The sequence below is a fragment of the Phyllobates terribilis genome, unplaced genomic scaffold (assembly GCF_046119375.1).
Source record: "Phyllobates terribilis strain yellow unplaced genomic scaffold, ASM4611937v1 Scaffold_11__3_contigs__length_659146591, whole genome shotgun sequence".
NCBI lineage: Eukaryota > Metazoa > Chordata > Amphibia > Anura > Dendrobatidae > Phyllobates > Phyllobates terribilis.
Window position 1 is genome coordinate 69159411 of NW_027362771.1, and position 22254 is coordinate 69181664.

At 39.9% G+C, this 22254-nt stretch overlaps 1 protein-coding gene across 4 annotated transcripts in view; it reads right to left on the reverse strand.

The window, feature by feature from the left end:
• Positions 1 to 2757: 2757 nt before the first annotated feature.
• Positions 2758 to 22254, reverse strand: part of SFXN1 (sideroflexin 1) — a 43644-nt gene continuing 24147 nt past the window's right edge. For all 4 annotated transcript variants that reach the window (XM_073651292.1, XM_073651293.1, XM_073651294.1 and 1 more), the window contains 7 exons: positions 22107 to 22182; positions 20223 to 20308; positions 15042 to 15169; positions 12458 to 12507; positions 12316 to 12365; positions 11989 to 12036; positions 2758 to 10480 (listed from right to left, as the gene is read on the reverse strand). In XM_073651292.1, the coding sequence (XP_073507393.1) occupies positions 10384 to 10480; positions 11989 to 12036; positions 12316 to 12365; positions 12458 to 12507; positions 15042 to 15169; positions 20223 to 20308; positions 22107 to 22182 (535 nt within the window). In that variant the 3' untranslated portion in view covers positions 2758 to 10383. The remainder of the gene's footprint in view (positions 10481 to 11988; positions 12037 to 12315; positions 12366 to 12457; positions 12508 to 15041; positions 15170 to 20222; positions 20309 to 22106; positions 22183 to 22254) is intronic.

A 22254-nucleotide genomic window follows, 5' to 3' on the forward strand; every position in this document is an offset into this window, starting at 1 on the left:
CACAGTTAGTCTAATTCATGACGAGCTGTGGTGTAATTTACATCAGAAATCTTGTTCCTGTCATTGATTGGAGTAAGATTTGTGGGAGTCGCACATGGACATGCACCTCTTAATGAATTATCAGCGTCTAACTTCAACACGTCGCCTCATCAAGATCAGAGGTAACATTGCCGTTCCTGATATATCGGGGCCTAGGGCTTTTTTCCCATAGAAGTTCATACCACAGTGTGGTGAGATGTGCCAACTTTACCACAAACACCATCAATTAACAGATCTCCTGTTAATAATTTTCACTAATTGTAGACCCCACCAGTTTTTGTATAGGTGTTCAGGAAATCCTCCAATGTATTCACCGGAAACATTCATAACCTATCCTGTGGATAGGTGATAACGTACCATTTTGGAAAGGCTATGCACACATTTGACATTGAAAATAATGAGGTTTACATACAAGGTTGTAAGTCAATGGTTAACTGTAGTTAACAAAATTGCACCAAATTTCAGGATTCAGCCTTTATTCATTTTCAGTCCCCCTAATACATAATTTATAGCCTGATCCAGGTTTCAGATCTTTCACTTGTGCGAGTGTGCCTCACAGTGAGACCACGTTCACACGTTCAGTATTTGATCAGTATTTTACATCAGCATTTTTAAGCCAAAGCCAGGAGTGGAACAATCAGAGGAAAAGTATAATAGAAACACGTCACCACTTCTGTATTTATCACCCACTCCTGGTTTTGGCTTACAAATAGTGATGTAAAATACTGACCAAGTACTGAACGTGGGAACGGGGCCTAATACTTGCTTGCTGTGTAAAACTCCCTTCCTGCTGCTATCTCTAACACAGAGAGAAGAGAGAGTGGAGCAGAGAGCAGTCAGAACCCAGGATCTCCAACAGATTTTTTTTTTTGCAGAACACTCAGCTGCAATGTTTTATTGAGGACCTTTCACTATTTTTTTAAAAAGAGCATGTCACTTGAGTAATGGTGCCCAAACAATGGGCAGCATGAACCAGAGCCTGATTGCACAACTGCAGTCAGGTATATGATTCTCTGAAACGCTCTATACTTTCTCTGAAATGCCAGTAAGAAGATCCGGAGCCAAAGCCAAAGACGAGACTAATATGGTGGCGCCTGCCCCAATCAGCTTCTCCCAGCACCACTCCATGTAATATGACATGTCTCTCGCCAGGGGTGACACTGGACTACTATTGTCTCTGGCTAAGGTCCCCGGACATATCTTCTAACTATATATTCTCTGACACAAAGGAAGAAAGCAGCCATATTTGTCTCACCCAATTTATACAATCTTACATAATTGACCAACCAGTCTGATAGACAGTGGTAAAAATGGATGTTTTACACTGTTCTTGGAACATTCAGTATGTTTGAAAACCAAAAATCTCCAAATGGGCCATGTTTCGCACCCAAATCCTGACAATAGGCTACTGACATTGCAAGTAAATGGGGTATCTTTTTTCATACTGTGCCAAAATAAATTATTATGGAATAATGAACACGCTGCAAACTTAAAAGGGTTGTCCAGCCTTAGGGTACATGTCTACAATAACTCTATCGAACTGCAGACTTGTAAACCTTCACATTGCGCGCTGTGAGGATTCTTCGATGCCAACAGTGGCGGGCACATGACAAGTATGCAGGTTGAATACATGCGGTCAGGTGCCGACTAGACGTGCATGACCCCATTCAATGCAAGTGTATTGAATGAGGTTGGACATGTCTAGTAAGAATATGGCCGGAAATCACATATTTGCGGTCACATGACTGCCCCCCTCACAGCGCTCAGTGCGTGGGCAGTTAGGATTCTCAAATCTGTAATCACAAAGAGTGACTGCAGACACATTGTACCTTAAAGCTGGATAATGCCTTTAAAATCCATGGCATGTTCATTATTGCTATGTATTGTGAATGGAAAACCTAAAAGTTAGCTCCACTGAATGAGATCAGGGCTAATCCACTTCCATATCTGTTTTTGCAATACGCTGCAAAAATCCAAGTTTAGGCTGTGTGAACATAACATTAGGTTTGTACACATCATAAAGTTGGATCCGCAGCTCCTTCTATTTCCCTCTTTTTGCCAAAGATCAGCAAAAACAAAAAAGTGCCCCTTGGTCTGGCAGACCAGGTCATGTATTATATTACAATCACACATGCATTTTTTGAGCCAAATCATTGAGTTGACTCAAAAAGAAAGGGCCACAAAAACTAAAAATGCAATTCATCAAAGCAATTACGCCTTTGAAAAGTTGAAAAAATTTTGCACAACGCGGTGTGGTGTAAAAGCTTTGGGCATTTTGGCAGTTTCACTCAGTTCTATGAAATTGGGTGAAGCTGGAGCCGAATGGTGGCGTGACGCCACATCTTGTCTAATTCAAGACTGGTTGTGGCGTTCCTTATGCCAGAAATCTTACTCCAGTCTATGACTGTAGTAAGATTAGTGGCGAGGTGTACAGGGCACACACGACTCTTAGTGAATAAGGAGCATCTGACACCAACACACACCCTTATTAAAACCGGAGTGAACAACGCTTGTCTTGATGAATCGGAGTGTTATTCCAGCCTTGCCATTCATTTTCCCTGCAGCCAAATGTATGGCTGCCAAGGCAAGTTTAGAAATCAATCCTCCACGTTCTAGTAATGCAGTACCCACAATATTTTCCATTCATGAGTATGACGAGCCGTTTGTAGAAATTTATATTGCATTCAAATAACAAGCAAACAAATATTGGATTTGTCCAGCCTTGGTTTTATTTTATTTTCACTATATAAACTGAGATTTAAGAACATTTAAGAGTTTCCTAACATTTTCTTATCACTAATACAGGACATAAAATGCAGTTGTTCACGGTCTAACATTATTTAGATAACACGGCAGACAAAGTCACTTTTTCTCATCCCAGTTTTAGATCTTATTGCACATAACGTGGAGTTTTCTCCCTCTAGAATATCTTACAATCACATGAGTTACGGTTCCACTTTGTTCTTTCGTGATGCTACAAAAATACAACTGATAAAAACATTAAAAGACTGAAGCTTTGGGTATGACGGTCTCAAAGTCAATGTTCTTTGGTTCAAAGTAAATAAATACATGATTTGTACAGAAAAAAAAAAAAAAGATGTTGGCAAGAGTTTAAAAGAAGTCTTATGGGGATATTGAAATACACCTTAAAAATCAAAAGCACACATAAAGGAGGATTTATCTAGACTTGTGATCTCTGTCAGTTTTAAACAGATGTTCAGAGGAGTAAGTACGCCTGTTAATAAATATGGTACGTCGTTGCCTGTTCATACGCCAAAACTTCTAGTTCCAACATATCAGCCATCACATGAATGGAAATGCAATACCAGCCACCGCCTCAGGACAAGAGTGGAGCTCTTTTTAATCTCAAACATCTCCTAAAAGTATATTTATATAGAACTATACAACATCTTTTCAGAACATTGTTACCTGAAAACTAGATTTCGGTTTTGAACAGCAAAGGGTTACGTTCCTACGACATGTTTTTGATGTGGATTTTAAGCAGCATTTTTGCACCAGGTAGAAGATTTAGGTAACTTGCGTTTTTTTTATATGTGTATTTTTTAGCTGCGGATTTTGTCTTTTTCAGTTATTAAAATAGCACCACAGGTCAATTTTTGCACAGTGGGTATGAGAGCTATATAAATCTCATCCACTTCATTGGAACTGTAATACATAGCGGTTTTTCCACATATGAATACACAATATTTATGCACCATGGAAACTTAGCCTTATAGGTTCTCTTTTTTATAGAGTCTGTACTGCAAAACCTCTATTCCATATAGAGGAAGAGTTGGCTAAGAACTAAGTCTACTCTGAACTACATCACTGTATTAAAGAGATGTTCCTTGTCCATAATATGTCGTCTGATGAAGAAGTATGAAATCAGATGCATACTAAGGAACAGGTGCAGTATTCTAGAGCGGTAATATGCCCAAGGCCTTATAGCACCGTTACAGTAACATTGCTTAAAGGGTATCTGTCAGCAGGTTTTTGCTATGTAATCTGAGAGCAGCATCATTTAGGGGCAGTGAACCTGATTCGAGGGATGATTTACTAACTCTGCTGTATTTTGCTGTTTCAATACAATCAGTGTTTTATCAGCAGCAGATTATCACTACAGGACTAAGTGCCTCCTAGTCCAACCACGCCCCCAACACTAATTAGCATCTCTCTGTCACTGTACAATGTACACAGGAAGCTGCCAATCAGTGGTGTGGGCGGGTTATACAGGGCTCAACATCTCAGCTCTGCTAGATCTGCTGCAGAGAAACCTGTGATTCTATCAACAATTACTGCACCCAGTAAACTAAGTGATGCATCGCTGAAATTAGGGTCTCGGTCCCTACCTCATGCTACGGTCATATTACATAGTATTGACAGATTCCCTTTAACCTCAAACACCAGATTTTGTAGCATATTTTTGTTTTTCTAAGTAAACTGATTTTGAAAGTAACTATTGTAAAAAAACCTGTTTATATATTACAGGTGCTGCATAGATTAGCTGATCGGTGGGGGTCCAGGTCCACGGATTGCCACTGATCGGCCAAAACACCGTTCTGAAGTGCACAGCTCCTTCAGGAGGTACACGCACAAGGAAAGGTACTGGCTCAACAGTAAGCCTAAGTGTCTATACATCGCTGTGTGAGTGAATGTACATACGCATAGATTTACTATTAAGCTTGTAGCACTCACTCATGCAGAATTTTCCAACTTCAGATCAGTGTTGTGACTGATCGATGGTGGTTTGGGTGCCAAGACCAACACTATGCAGCGCTTGAAATGTACAAAAACTATTACAAAATGACAGCTACACTTTAAAATGAATTTTACCTTTACCAACACATTCATGTCAAAAGAGAGAATAAAGTGAGAAAAGTATGAAGAATAGCCCACGATGCAATAAGTAAGTGATTTAAACTAGTTAACCACTGGGCATCAGGTTCTCCATGGACCAAGCCCCAAATGTCTAGCTGTAGATGCTGGAACAGACCTCTATGACCATATTCTGAAGAGTCTGTGGGTGTTAGAAGGGTAATGATCTTGCCTAGTGTGAGAGCTCCTGATGAAGCCTCGCTGGCTGTACAATGTGGACACTTTGGTTTCCCCAGGCGGACAGCCCAAGCAGCTGCTGGACCGGTGGTAATTGTATTAGTGGGGCTCTTAAATCTTGGACAAATGTATTATTGCATTATCTGCTTAAACCCTGAGTTATAAATTACCTAGTGAAATGCAGTGGAAAATGCTGATTATGTAATGGAGAAAGTCAGCCATCCATAGATACTACAATGTAAAGAAATGGTTTTATATAAAGCTTTTGAAATAAGCTGGGTCAGCAATCAGAGGAAATAATTTAGTAGCCAACCCTTTTTGTACTTTATCATTGAGTAACTGTAACAAAGAGTTTTGAGATTGGCACGGTTCAGAGAGTCAAAAAAATAATAAAAATTCAGCGATGACAGAATCTTCAGGTCTGTTAGTAACTTGCTTTACACCAATGGCACATGACGTGTTCTCCACACAAAGCTTCATGAAAAGACTCAAGACAATCATTTTATATTTGTCTAGATCAGTCAGACTGACTCTTATCTATTTATTACGCTATTCTGTTCATAGCACTACTCACAGAACGCAATATCACAACAACAAGGTTTTATGATGGCAGCTTTTCTTATCCCTACTTCCATTCCTCGGTCACTCCGATAGTTCACCGCCTTCAGCCAGAAAATGACAGCATTCAAAATACATGTTCTGCCCCCCACCCTTTACCCCTAACTCTTGTTCATCACTATTAAGCACCAAAAATATTGAAGAGGATTACTAGATGCATATTGCTGGGCGACGCTACCGGCAATCACATCAACCATCTTCCTCACACCTTGCACACAGTAGCCTATTTACTAAAATGAACTATTTTACCAGGATCTAAGTTTTTAATTTGTGACTCATTGACTCACATGTCTGGTTAATAAGAATACGAGACTGCAGAGAATACAGATGGAAAGAATTTTTCTTCGTCACCTAGATGTTAGCAATAAATTCATTATTTCAAAAATAATTGGCTAAATGGCAGTAGAAAACAATTATGTCATGCCCCATTATGGGCACCTATGCATAAAAGGTGAGAACAGAATATATATATTAAAACAAATTCATGGTAGTTCAATATTTTTCTTATATACCATGTTTGGCACTGGAAGTAAAAAAAACAGAGTATCCGACTTATTGTTAGATGTTGCTGGAATGTGTTAAGTCAATGATAGATCCTTAAAGGGAACCTGTCATGTGAAAAAATGCTATTAACTAGCAGAGACGGGATTCATCTGCAGGTTAAAAGTTCTGAAGCCGTGCGGCAACTGCACAGAGTCCCACTGCCGGGAGGAAATTAACTTTATTTCTCCTGGCAGCCTCGGGCTTTCAGTCATAGGGGTGCGGCTTCAGTCACCACTCAGTACATAGTGACTGACAGCCGACTTAGCACTTAGCTGTCAGTCAGTGCTGTGGTTACAGCTGCTGCTCACTATGTACTGAGCGGTGACTGAAGCAACTCCTCTATGACAGAGCAAGAGGCTGCTGGAGGAATAAAGTTCATTTCATCTGGAAGCGGGGCTTTCAGTGCGGCGTCCACATAACTTGAGAACGTTAATAACCTGCAGACTGACTCCACAGCTGCCGGTTAACAGTGTTTTTTCACATGACAGGTTCCCTTTAAGAATTCTTAAACTAGCATTTTTTTGCAATATAATGCTATCTCTCTATTAATATTCTATTCTTGATTTAACTTCTTTCATCCAACCTAAGTTACACCTAAAGATTTACCTCCATTCATTGTAAGAGTTTTAGTCATGTGATCGCCAGTCCTACGATAAGTCCAGTTACTGTGTTACTGTGTAGACAGGATGTCAGTGTTTCATGTCCATCCTAGGAAGTCTCAGACCCCTCCCTGCCCCTCTGTATTTTGTCCCGTGCAGCTAAAGATATTTGTGAAGACGTATCAGAGGGGAAGAAAATGGCTGATAACCCAGATAAAAGGTACACACAAAAAATTATTACTTAAAAGGGTTGTCCACTACTGGACACCACCTTCTTGATAGCTTCACTGCTCATCATATCATCACTGGCCAACTTCAGTACAGTGCTTACACTGTAGACAGCAGTGGTGGTCGGTCTCATAGGCAGCAATATCTCAAGATGAGCTGCAAATTTTTTTACAAGAACTATCCAACAACATCCATCTATGAAGATAGGAATAACTCTCCAGGTGTGTGACTAAGTGTCCCTGTGCGATACAGGTAATTTTGGACCCAACTAATCACCACAGCAGAATACAATGACCATACATGTCCTGGCTTGCCCTTTGTAGTCTATGTAAGGTTGGTTTCACATACTCACAAATCACGGCCCAAAGCTGTCGAGCTTGTGTCAGGAGACCTGTGGCCAGACCGTACATCGTGGGCCATACTTGGACTGTGAAGTGCGGATGTGGGAAACTGGCCTAATGCATATTGTGCCCTAGAATCTGCCAAGTTCTCCCAGCTAAATTGTGATTAATATATATAACCTAAGCTCTATGTAAAACTATGTATCAAAATAGTTTCTTAATAAGCTGTGCACCCGAGAGTTTTGAAAAGCAATATTGGCTGGTGAATAAGGGGCATTTGCCTCCCGAAAGTGCTTACTATACTAACTAAAACCATCCCTGTATTCTCCATTGAAATATTTTAGTGAAATGCTGCAGCAATAATAAGAATAATATCCAAAACATAGAAAAGGCAAAAAATATCTTCAAGATTTTATAAACAATGCAGGCGGTCCTGCAAAAACTGTGCTGAGATGACTGACTAACGAAAATAGTTGGGGGCAATACGATACCTCTGGAGCAGCACATGTAACAGCGCAGGCAGAGGATTAAAGAAAAGGCAGCACATCGAGAGTTGGATCACAGGCACCGAAGGTGCACGTAGTACTCAATAGGCAGTGATGCTCTGCTCCTTAATCTTATGGGGTAAAGCTTCCCTGTACATTAGATAGCAATGCGCCGACAGCTGTCTGTATGAGAAAGCTGCCGCCATACTCTTCTGGCAGCAGCTTGTTTCCTGTAGAAGAAAAGGATCAACTGTTTGAAACCAACAGGCTGGATCCTTCTCTTTCCTGACACCATGTTTCAGAGGTGAATCTGGAAGCCCCATACATTCTTGGCCAATTCAGGGTTTGGCCAACTTTAATCTAATGTGTATGGGGGCCTTAGGTGTCAAAACTTGTACCACTTTAAATAGGTTCAGTCAAAAATTATCAGAATTTAGAAAAATGCACAAATATATGAAACCCATCTAGGGGTTGTTCGGGACTAATAAATTGATGACCTACACAAATATAACATCGTGGGGGTTCGATACCTGGCATTCACACTGCTCAGCTGATGCTTAGAACTGTGGCCATATGAAGATCACAGTGCATGGACCTGGAACATCACAAAACTGTCTACTACTGTTCTTAGATACTGCAGCTCAGCTTCCATTGTATTGTATGCGATATGGAGCTGCAGAACCCGAGAACAGCCACTATAGAGCACAGAGCTTGGCATTCTGGCTCCAAACACTAAACAGCTCCTGGTACTGCCAAGATCAGCTGCCAAGTGCCAGATCCCCACCAGGCTGATATTGATGGCCTATTCCAAAGATAGGTCATCAATACTTTAATGCACAACTACAACTCTGATGATTTATCAGAACCTTGTTTCAAGCTTAGAAGGAATTTAATGCTCATCTAATGGGCAAGAATAGGCATGGCAGACAATAGGGTTGGATGAGCAGCACCAATAGGCCTTTTAAGAACAGTGTGTGTACTCATCTTCATTATTAAGGAGTGTCCGTTATGCTCTTGTGAATAGACATATCTAGTACATAGAAATAATTAAGATCCATTATGAAACTATTTGGCACTGGAAGTCAGAGCCTAAATATAAGTATGGATATCCTGCATACTGTCATAGGGGTGATTAGCATAGAAAGAAAAAACATCTTGTGCCTTCTGTGCTAAAAGAGGCAATGGATTTGCCATTGTACTTTTTATTAACAATATATTGGAATGTTGCACTGTATTACGGGTTATGGCACCTATGTTGTCAACCTTTGTGCACTTAGTGGTTTATGTTTAAGGGTCACAAGTACGTGACCTTTGGCAGTCAGGATGAGGATTCCCAGTTGGCTATTTATTAACTGAGGTATTAAACCATAATTAAAAGGCAAATGCAGAAAAGTTACGTTGAGTTGTTGGCAGGTAAGTCATAAAGTCAAGGCTTGCAATAAGAGAAAGTTTGCACTGATGTAAACTTATGTATGGATATGTGCAACAGTTTATGGGTCCTGCAAAAATAGGGCCTTTCTTGCTGAAAAGAGAAACTAAAGCACAGATTTTACCATAAAGATGCTGCCCTGCACCATACCGGTCAATGAGCTGTGTCTGATATTGCCACTTAGCCTCATTAAAGGGTTTGTCTACTACTAGAACAACTCCTTCTCACTCTGGATGTTTGCCCCCGTTAAAATAGAAACACCTATACTCACCTCCCGTGCCGGCGCCATTCCAACGGTGTTGGCACTCGCGTTCCTGGGGCTCATGTGCTCATGTCACATGAGCCGTGGGCCCAATCAGCGCTGGTGTCACTGTCCCTGCCTTCAAATGTATAAGTAATCGGGAGGAGGTGAGGGCTTCGGCTGGCCACTAACTTCCTCTTAATTACTAATATGTCTGAAGGCAGAGACAGTGACGCCAGCGCTGATTGGGCGCAGGACTCATGCTGGAATGGCGCTGGCACAGGAGGCGAGTCTAGGTGTTTTTGTGTTAATGGGGTCAAATGTTAACAGTGAGAAGGTTGTCCTAGTAGTGAACAATCCCTTTAGAATGAATGTGACAGAGAGGCAATACTATATATACTACATATGTGTACTCTTTCGTAAAAAAAAAAAAATTAATAGAAGTTCTGGACGATCTTTCTGAAATCTGCCCAACATAAAAAAAAAGTATATTTATTGTATATGTATTATTTTTTTTCCTTTTCTTACTGGCTACCTGCTTCCATTTGTTTTAATGCCCAGCTTTTCCTGATATTTATGAGGGCGACTACATAATAAGTCTAATTGAGATGCACAACCCTGTAGAACTGCAAAAATAAAATCAGAATGTTTTCTATTGTATGGTCAAATAATACTTAAAAATAAAACCAGCATTTTTGAAAACCTATAAAAAATACTTTGTGTTCATCTTTAAACAGGTTTAAGACTTGCTTTCTTTCTCCTATGAGTTCCGCATACATAAGAGTTGTAGGACTGTGTGTGCTCGGGATTATAACCCTTTATTGAAGTACACTCTCTCCAGGCCCGGGCTGTTCTCTTTAATCTGTGCTTGCAGTTCAGGCTCCAGCCGGGACACAGACATTGAGCTATGTAAAAAAAGAAAAAAGAATAATTTATTAACAAGGGAAGTGTAATCATTCAGATGCAGTGGGACACAGAGACAACTGAATAGCTCAGTAGTGGAACATTACCTATGGCAAATACCTGTGCCAAAACTTAAAGTTAAGAAAAGGGGGCAGTTAAATTTTAGTAATAATGATTGTATTTCTATTAAAAAAAAAATTTGCATATATTTTACTCAGGTCCTAACTGTCTTAAAGCAGTATCGAAAAAATGTATTTTATATTGCAACGAACTTTAAAATGAAAAAAAAAAAAAAAAAAGTGTCAATTTGTGTAAAATTGTACAGCTTTTGTGCAACATTTGACACACTGGTCTATACCCCCTTTCTAACATTGGAAAGTGCACTACTTATAATGTATAATTGCGATAAGTAACGCATTAGACTTAGGCTGTTGTCTAATATTGGGACGTGTGCTACCGTCCGTAACCCTTCCAAACATATGCAAGCCCGCATCTTCCCTGGCAGGTGATGACTGTTATTCAGCCATCATGTGCCTCTAGAATGGGTGGAGCGGAGCTCCGTCAGTGGCAGTTAATCTGTTAAACACTGCTGTCAATCTCTGACAGCGGCATTTACAGCGCGCGGCAGGGGGGCTTGTAATTCTATGTGCGATTTTGAGGCACTGATGGGTTGTCATGATGGCCGGGGGTCTGCCGAAGACCTTTGTGTCTGTCATGATGATGATCATGTGAAAGCCAGCCTGCTTTCATAGGAGACCATGATTTTCGCTATACATAGCAATACTGTACTATTGCTATGTACAGCAGAAGAAATCAAGCAGAGTAGAAAGTAAAAAAAAAGTTTTTAAAAAATATAACCCCCCCATAAAATGTTAAAATCACCCTTTTTTGCCTCCATTAAAAATATAGAAATAAAAAAAAAAAAAACATATTTGGTATTGCTACGTCCGCAAACGTCAGATATATCAAAATATAAAATGTATTAACCTGATCAGCAAACGGCATAGTGAGAAAATAGATTGAAATGGCTGAATTACGGTTTTTTGGCCACGGCAATAAAAGGCGATCAAAACATTGTGTCTACCACAAAATGGTACCAATAAAAACGTACAAATGCACAAAAAAATAAGCCCTCACACAGCCCCATCAACCAAAAATTGAAAATGTCATGGGTCTTGGAATATGGCGACAGAAGCAAATTTTATTTTTTATAAATTTCTGTTGTTTTTTTTCACCACCTAATAAAAACCCTTCCAAAAATATGCATGTTTGGCAGTATAGAGAATCATACAGCCAGGTCAGTTTTACCATATAGTGAATCGGCACCACATGTATCGCTTGGATGGGCTACTGGATAGATATGAAGTGGCGGAGTTAAAGTAAGTACACTTATGATTTGGTGCAGATTATGCCATTTTTGATACATGTGGGCCAGAGGAACCAGTGGCATCGCCTCCATGAAATGCAACATAGTATTGAAGAAGAAGAAAGTGTCTAAAATGACTCTTACCTGTTCTGTGGAAATAATGCACAGCAAAGTGGTGTTGCAAAAACCAAGCTAAAAATAATAAAAAAAAAAGGAGAGAAAGGGGAAAATGAGGAAAAAAAGATGTTAAACATGTTACCTTAGAACTGTCAAGAAGCATTTCTAACATTACTATATTCTATTAATTTACAAACTCAGAGATGTACAAGAAATAAATATGAGAAACTTGCAAAATGTAATAAAAAAAACATTGTTTTATGGTCTGGATTTTCCACTCATGCCGCTGTGACTCCTGACATATCTATTCATAAGAGACCATTATACAGAGATCAAAATACCACAACGACTTACCAGAATCCCACTAATCCTACTTGTATAGGGGCACTCATCCATGGAAAGCGCTAAATACAAAAAGAAATGCAAACTGGGATCAGATATGAAGGCTAGCAAACTTGACGCGACTAATGTACATGGAACAAGCTGGCACTATTACCTTGAGGAAAGCTTTCTTTTCCAAACTGTTCATTATAAATGGGGGAATTGCTGTAAATGAGGAGAAAGGAAACATTTGGATATCAGTAGGTTCTGTGATTACACTTTCGCATGTTTACGGCACCACTCCAGCATTTTTTTTTCAGCGCTGGAGTGGCGCTTTAAATCTAAGTCCTCTGCCCCCTTGTCTTATACTCACCCTTCGCATCTTCACCTTCATGTAGTGCCACTCTGATCTCGTGGAGCCACCTTGTAAGCGCAGCTTCTGACTGGCCAGAACTCAGAAGCTATGGCACAAGCTCTCAATGCAAATCTATGAGAGCCAGAACAAGGTTCTCATAGACTTGTATTGAGTTGTGACCTCAGAGCAGCTCCATAAAATACTGTAGCAGCCGGCAGGTCACAAACTGAGGAAGATCGATGGGAGCGGTGGTGGTAACAGATGAAGACGCTGGAGGGTATCAGACAGGGGGCAGGAGACTTAGATTTAAAGAACCACTCCAGTGCTGCAATAAAAAAACACTGGAGTGGTGCTTTAATACTATACGTTATTACAAAGATTACCAACATTTATAGATAAAAGGGAATCTGTCAACAGGTTTCTGCTATGTAATCTGACAACAGTATGATGTAAGGATAAAGACCCTGATTCCAGTGATGTATTACTTAGCTTACTGGGTGCAGCAGATATGATAAGAATCCCAGTTTTCTCTGCTGCAGATCTAGCAGATCTCAGAATACTGAATTGTGTATAAGCTCATCCACGCCACAGCTTTCTATGTACATTGTATAGTGACAGACAGCTGATAATCAGCGCTGGGAGTGTGGTTGGACTGAGATGCACGAGGCCAGTTGTCCTCTAGTGATAATCTCCTGGTGATAAAACACTGATTGTATTAAAACAGCACAAGGCAGCCCAGTATGTGACATCACTGTCATCAGGGTCTCAGCTCCTACATTATGGTGCTCTCAGAAAATACAGCAAATTCCTTATAACAGATGTATAGCTAGGTCTACTGTGTGGCATAAAGCTGTTCTACACACAGTGCTTACAGTGATACTCTGTAATAAACCCAAATGAGAAACCATCTCCCATTGGGACCTCCAGCAATGAGTGTGGAATCCTGACAGTAAGTGTTAAATTTTCCTGCAGCACCCCCACATGATAAATGGAGAAGTACATAGAAAAATGATTCAAAGCAATGGAGGACAGAGCAGGCCCTTCAGAAAAAAAAGACACTATTTTTAATGCTTCCAAGCCTGGCATAAAGATGATGAGCCTGAGCAATGGACCCCTGCTCAACTGGCTCTGCATTCTTATGGGATATATGACCAGTGCTGTGTAGTTGGAGTCGTGGAGTTGGTGTCCATTTTAGTGGAGTCAGTATAAAAATATATAATAAATTGGTACAGTAGTACAATGCAGTATGTGCTGAATATTTTTTCATAAGAATTTGGGAAAGTTATGAAATGTCCTATACAGGTCTGTTCTATTCCTGATGTAAGGATCTAATCTTTTAGTTGAGATGAATCTGTGCTGCACTTTATGTACATGCACAGTAGTGAAGCTCCTGCTCTACAGATCAGAGGAAAAAGACACTGGGAAGGATTGCCTGCACTCATCTCAGAACTGCTAGAGTGAACAGGAAATAGCTTAATTATGTATCATAATGGTGATGAAAAGCCTGATGTTACCATTTTACTACAGTAAATTTATCACTTAAACATGAGCCAAGTATGAGGGAGTCGGAGTCCGGGAAATTGAGGAGTCGGAGGTTTAGCTTACCAACTCCACAGCCCTGTATATGACAATGGGTTTTCGTTTCCTGATAATCCCTTAAAGGGGTATTCTTATCTCCAAAATCCTATCCCAAGATGTAGTGGGCGTAATAATATTATTATTATTATTAACAGCAAATGCCTCCAATTAGAAATGTAGTATAGTTCTTCTGATTTGCTATGTCGCTTAACCCATGTGCAGGGCATTGCAGTAGCTTAGGTATCCATGGTTACGACCACTAACAACTAACTATCTGTCACTATATCAATGGTCGTAACCATGGATACCTAAGCTACTGCTATGCCCTGAACATGGGGCAAGCAACATAGCGAATCAGAAGAACAGCAGCAAATATCTCCAAGTAGAAATATTATTGCTACACTTACTACATACTGGGATAGGATCTTGGAAATGGGAATACGCCTTTAAATACATAGTTAATGTCTTAAAAAAAAAAAGCATATCTTCTATGAAAAGCAAAATGGAGCTAATAGTGTTATATAACAACAACGGCTATTATTTGTCTCACTCTGGCCTCCTAAATGTTGAGAAGGTGCTCTACATACTATATCTACATGACCCTATAAGCAGTGACAACTACTGTTGCATGTTACTGGGCCGTACAGAAGAAGTTGTCAAATCCTAGCCCCGTTTCTGACATGACTTTTTTCTCTACCCACCTGCATGCAACCTGCAAATAATACTGGTAATAGTGAGAGGGCTCTACTACTTTTCAGCACTCTCCCTATGACACGAAATTGGGACCAAAAACCGTGGCATTAATGCATGTTCATGTAATACTTACCCATGCCTGGAGCAGCCATAAGGATCCTAGAGATGACCACCTGAGTGATGGCTTGTTTAGCAGCGTTGGCAGATTCTCCAATCCGGTTTCCATTTTCATCTGTGACAGGAATGCCATACTTTAATTCCCTGTGACATGCAATACAAAAAAAATGTTGTTACTGTATATGGCCATTCCATCTTAAATACTCCAGTGTTAGCCTATGTTCAGAGCCGCAGGTACCAGACAGACTGCTTTGCAGACTCTAGAGTAAGGGTCAGCAGACTCTAGAGTAAGGGTCAGCAAACTCTGGTAAATGTGGTACACAATGGGAATGTGAGTGATGGTTGGGTGGGCTTCATGCAGCAGCAACAGTCATACCATGTATTTAACAGTATAGCATAGTGCCCAAAAAAGTACTCCCATAGTGATCCTCCTGACCCAGGCGAATATTACAGTCCCAGTTACAGTTGAAATCAAATAAAAAAAAAATATTTAAAATTTCAAAATGTCCCCCAAAAGGTTTTTTATGACCTTATGGGGACAGATTGAGTAAAATAGATGAAAAATAAATAAATAGCAAGTAAAAAATAAAAGCCACGACCAATCCAAATGGTTGTCACTAGCAGACATTTATATCTTATTTTCCCCACTAATAATTCCTGATATCGGCAAAAAAATAAAAGCAAGAGCATGAAAATAACATAAAAATGCAACCCAATGTATCACCAAAAAAGATGCAAAAATAATTAGAAAAAAAAATGTACAGCTCTTTAAACTGCATGTACGGAAAAAAATGGCCTTGTCTTGAACTGGTTAACACAGTGCCTTAAAAAAGTATTCATACCTCATGAATGTTTGCATGTTACACCTACAACTTAAATGTATTTTATTGGGATTTTATCTGACATACTAACACAAAGTTGCAAGTATTTGTGACGTGTAAAGGAAATGGGACATGATATTCTAAATATTTAAAAAAATATAAACCTAAAAATTGTGACATGCATTTGTATAGAGACCCCCCTGAGTCAATACTTTGTTGGACCACCTTTTGCTGCAATTGCTGCTGTATGTATTTTTGGGTACATCTCTACCAGCTTTGCACATCTAGAGACTGAAATTTTTGCCTATTCTTCTTTGTAAACGCGCTCTAGCTCAGTGAGATTGGATGGAGGCGTCTGTGAGAAGCAATTTTCAAGTCTTACCACAGATCCTCAATGGGATTTAGATCTGGACTTTGACTGAGTCATTAAAATATATGAATAATGCTTTGATCTAAACGATTCCATTGTAGTTTTTGCAGTATCTTTAGGGTCGTTATCCTGTGAAAAATGAACCTATGCCCCAGTCTCAAGTCGTTTGCAGCCTTTATTCCAGGATTGCCCTGTATTTGGCACCATCCATCTTCCCATCAGCTCTGACCAGATTCCATGTCCCTATTGAAGAAAAGCATCCCCACAGCATTGTGCTGCCACCACCATGTTCGTCGGTGGGGATGGTGTTTTGAGGGTGATGTGCAGTGTTAGTTTTCTCCCAATCATTGTGGTTTGCATTTAACCCAAAAAGTTCTACTTTTGTCTTATCTGATCATAGCACCTTCCTTCCACATACCATGAAGGGGACATAGCTAGCATGTGGAAGAAGGTGCTCTGGTCAAATGAGACCAAAATAGAACTTTTTGGGCTAAATGCAAAGCGCTCTGTGTGGTGGAAATCCAATCTCACTGAGCCAGAGCTAGTTTGCACAGAAGAATGGGCAAAGCATTCAGCCTCTAGATCTGCAAAGCAGGTAGTGACATACCCCAAAGACGTGAAGCAGTAACTGCAGCGAAAAGTGGTCCACCAAAGTATTGACTCGGAGGGGCTGAATACAAATGCACATCACAAGTTTCAGATTTACATTTTTAAAATAGTTAGGAAACCATGTAGGATTTCCTTTACACTTCACAAATACTTGCTACTTTGTGTTAGTATATCACATAAAATCCCAATAAAATACATATAAGTTTGTGAGCGTAACGTGAAAAAATATGAAAATGTTTATGGGGTATGAATACTTTTTCAAGGCACTATAAGTAAATACATTTAAGTGCTAAAAGATATTAGTCTGCCCTGGTGACGAATCCGGTTTATGTTAAATAAATCAGGGAGCTTGATGTCATTTAGGTATCCAAATAAAGTGTAGGAAATGGCAACTACATAGGCTGCAAACACAAGTGCCAAAATAGCCACAAGTACACAGTCTGCACAATAACATTATGCATAATTCCAAAGCAAGCAGCATAAAAAGGTTGCCGACCCCTGGTGTAGGGTGTCAGTTCTGGGCCACATATATGACTACAGGGCACTAATAAACTACAGGCAGAAAAACAGCAATATACTGTGGTATTTCATAAGCCCAAGGATAGAAGACAGAGCAGACGTAATTAGTGGACCTTCCTAATTACACTGTGTTCCAAATTATTATGCAAATAATATTTTCTCAGATTTTCCCAAATTACCTATATGAATTGCAGTCATTGTAATTTTCCAGTCAAATAACTATTAGAGTACAATTGAAAGGTTTTTGTACAAACTGCCTATGATAACAGTATATTTTTTAAAAAATAAAACACTCAAACTGCACTCAAAATGCATGTTCCAAATTATTATGCACAGCAGAGTTTTCAACCTTTTTATTTTAATAAAGAACAAAAAAATGGTCATTTTTGAAATTATAAGCATTAGCAGGTTATTACAAACTGAAATCAAACAGTTTTCAACACAAAACTTTATTCTAGGTGATGTTACATTTGCACATAGGACCCCTTGTTCGAAAGGAGCTTCTGAACTCTCTCGTCCATTGAATTTGTCAGGTTTTGGATGGTTTCTGCTTCAATTGTTTTGCATGAGGACAGAATACCCTCCCAGAGCTGTTGCTTAGATGTGAACTGCCTCCCGCCATCATAGACACTCCTTTTGATGATGCTCCAGAGGTTCTCAATGGGGTTGAGGTCAGGGGAGCATGGGGGCCACACCATAAGTTTGTCCCCTTTTATGCCCATAGCAGCCAGAGATGCAGATGTGTTATGTGCAGCATGAGACGGGGCATTATCATGCATGAAAATGATCTTGCTGCGGAATGCACGGTTCTTCTTCTTGAACCATGGAAGGAAGTGCTGTTTGAGAAACTCAACATACATTATGGAGTTCATCTTTACCCCTTCAGGGATCCTAAAAGGGCCGACAATCTCTCTCCCCATGATTCCAGCCCAAAACATTACTCCACCTCCTCCTTGTTGGCGCCGTAGCCGTGTTTGCATGGGGTGTCCATCAACCAGCCATCCTCCACTCCATCCATCTGGACCATCGAGATCATTTCATGCATGATAATGCCCCGTCTCATGCTGCACATAACACATTTGCATCTCTGGCTGCTGTTGGCATAAAAGGGGACAAACTTAATGGTGTGGCCCCCATGCTCCCCTGACCTCAACCCCATTGAGAACCTCTGGAGCATCATCAAAAGGAGTGTCTATGATGGCGGGAGGCAGTTCACATCTAAGCAACAGCTCTGGGAGGGTATTCTGTCCTCATGCAAAACAATTGAAGCAGAAACCATCCAAAACCTGACAAATTCAATGGACGAGAGAGTTCAAAAGCTCCTTTCGAACAAGGGGTCCTATGTGCAAATGTTACATCACCTAGAATAAAGTTTTGTGTTGAAAACTGTTTGATTTCAGTTTGTAATAACCTGCTAATGCTTATAATTTCAAAAATGACCATTTTTTTGTTCTTTATTAAAATGAAAATGTTGAAAACTCTGCTGTGCATAATAATTTGGAACATGCATTTTGAGTGCAGTTTGAGTTTTTTATTTTTTTTTTAAATATACTGTTATCATAGGCAGTTTGTACAAAAACCTTTCAATTGTACTCTAATAGTTATTTGACTGGAAAATTACAATGACTGCAATTCATATAGGTAATTTGGGAAAATCTGAGAAAATATTATTTGCATAATAATTTGGAACACAGTGTATATAATGATAGGGATTCTGCAATTTTAGTGTTGAGATTTATTTTGAGCGTTTTTTTCTGATGTTTCAATACTCTAACTAGTGTGATTCTTTTATATAACAGTTTTGAAAATGCAAAATATCTAATAAGCAGACGCTTAATAGATCCTACTTGTGCGAGATTGAAGAAATACCATTCACAGATTCAAGCTAGTTATAAACATTAGATGGATGTCCTCCAAACGATGCTTCAGCCGATCTTTCGCCCGCTAGCCATCTCAACCGAACGCTCCTGTTTTTTCTATAAGAAAGCCGATGGGTGACATACTGGCCAGTGGTTTATCTCCGGGATAACAATGCAATAGGCAGTCCGAAATCGGACATTAGCGATCCACAGCCGGCTGGCACCCACTTTATGGACATTAGTCTAATGTGTATGTGGGGCTTAACCCTGTGAAAATTCCTTAAAAAAGCTTTGAAGATTTTTTTTTTAATAAATCTGTACATATGTGCATATAGTTTAGTGTGTGTGTGTGTTAATATACTCACCTATTGCCTCTTTCTCTGGTGTCCAGCGCTGTTCTTCTCCTCTTCTCAGTGACATCACCACTCTGCAGACTCTCCGGGTCACGCCACATTCCGTGTGATTTGGAAGTGGCTTTTACAATGTATTTGCTGAGTTATGAATCTTTGTCTATGGCACGTCTGAACAAAGCTCTATAGGCTTGCATTAAAGAGACTTCCGGCTCAAGCAAAGAGTGAGCTGGATAGTCTGAAGAGCAGTGATGTCACTGAGAAGAGGAGCAGAACGGTGCTGCATCCCAGAGAAGGTGGCGGTAGGTGAGTATAACAACACATATACACTACATTACATACATTAAAAAAAACTCTTTGTGGAAGGGCTTCTTTAAAAATGGGAGTTATGTGTCCAGTATGCCACTTCTTGCAGATGGGATCGTTTGTTCGACTAAACGTACAGATTTGTGGCACAGACAATCTACAGATTGAATGACTGTATTTGTGTGAAGCTACCACTTCACTGATGAAGTACTGTTAGAACTGACCTACAAAAATATCTTCTATTGATTAAGCAGGAAGAGAGGGACCTAAAGCTGACCAAAGTGATCACTAATCAGCCTAAAGGAAACTACAGCCCTGCTAACAAAGACCTAATCTACCTACTGAAAACATGATGCTTCTTACCGTTGTCTCATTAATGGGATGTTGATACAATTAGCAGCAGCTACAGCAGCAAAAGGAACAAATCTTCCTATTAGCGGTGAAACGTGCTAAAAATGCAGAAAAAAAAAGAAGATATTGTCATATGTCAGATTCAAAAGATCCATAGCTTGTCCCAATCCCCCATTCTTTATACTGCTGTGGATATATACAATGCAATGTGTCACTTATAAATATTTAGTACATTGTTTGAAATAATCCTTACAATGGAAAACTCGATTTGCAACCAAACATTCAAAATGCATACCCTATATTTTGAAACAGAAATAGGATGTTTTATAGTTCAAAGTAAGATTGTGAGCAGTCACATAGTGAACCCACATCATAAGCAAAGCCTCGGGGCAGCAGAACGTACTAGAAGACAGAAGATACAGCCTGTGAGGCATACATGAAAGTATCCAAAGCCTTCCTTGCCGACTGAAGAGAAGGACACTAGTCTCTCCTGGTCATTATCAGTATTTTGCAGAGTTATACTCCATTATCTTGCGTTGATTCTTTTTCTCCCAAACTCCAAGCTGGAGGTGCTGTTTCAGCTGCCTTGTTCATGCACCTGCAGGTCTAGCACATATCTATCTGTACTCCAGTGTGAGCTTCTCTCTCCACCTCCGCACGGCTTAGATACTCTTTACACCCTCCCTCTTTGAGCATAAGGGAAGGGAGCAAAGAAGCTCAAACAGTATGTCATGCTCTTGGGTTCGAACCCTTGAGCCTGTGTTTTGTGGTTGGTGTCTCTGGCCGCCGAGTCACAGCAGACACACCTTTTCTCTGGGTGTTTAGATTCTGTTATTCTGGCAGCAGTCTGTTTAGCATTACACAGGTGTTTTCATTTGTCTGCCCTATCACCTTTCAGATGCGGCTTTATATTCTTTCTCCCTGCTGGCATTTCTGGCTGGTGATAATCTCTTTTGGATGTCCAGCCATGCTGCTTTAGTTTAAAGCCAGTTAGTGAAATTCAAGCTAGGGTTTTTCTCCTTGCTGTTTCAGTCCTGTACTCTGCACCTATCTTCTGTTTCTTTTTAGGAAGTAGGCTGAATATTATATAACAGTACGCACTTTATTCTTTACTTTGTATTTCATGGTTTATTTTACTCACTCTCGGATCTTTTGCTTTTTAGCACACTTTCCTTTCTGTAGGCAATTCACACTCTGCTCTGCCCTCCAGTACTTTACGAGGAACATTGAGCGCTCGACGGCCTTTCGGGCAGCATAGGTTTGAGTTGCCATCTTCTAGTCTGTAGTTAGGGCTATCTCAGCTCACGCAGGAACCACTAAGGACAGTAGGATCCAGATCTCTAGTTTGTACAAGAACCAGCAGGGTCAGTTGCAGTTTTTAGCTTTACCTATTATCCCGAGTGAATTGCTACTCTAGCATAACATTGAACAGAAAATTGCTAAATCTGCAGTTCCAATCAGCTACTAAGTGCATGAACAAGGCAGCTGAAACATCACTTTCAGCATGGAGTTTAACAGAAAAGGAAGCAAGATGTTAGGTAATAGAGTATATTACAAAGATTGATAACTTTGCAAAGACTGATCAATAATTCTATATCAAAAAGTTTAGACGCTCTTTAAGAAATGGTGTAGATCTTCTTCCAAGTCATACTACAGAATGGAACAACAGTCACATCATTTTGAAGAAAAAACAAAAGAAACTACGGTAAAAGAAAAAAAATTGACATTACACCTAAACAAAGCTGCATATATACTCGGGAATCTTAACAGTTCTCAAGACCAATTTTCAGGTTCCCTGTATCAGGCATCACCTGCTGGACATGAAATGTTAGGAGTGGTGATGAAATGGATCATTAGTAAATCGAGCCATAATATAAGTAGGAACACATGAAGTACCTTGGTTAGTGCGTTAAGTCCTAGAGCTGTGGCAACAGCACCTGTGGTGGCAGAAACATAAGCTGTTCCCAGTTGGCTAAAACAACAAGAGGTAAAAGTGTTTGCACATGTAGGGGAACAGCATGAAACCATGTCAAGAAATGTCAAT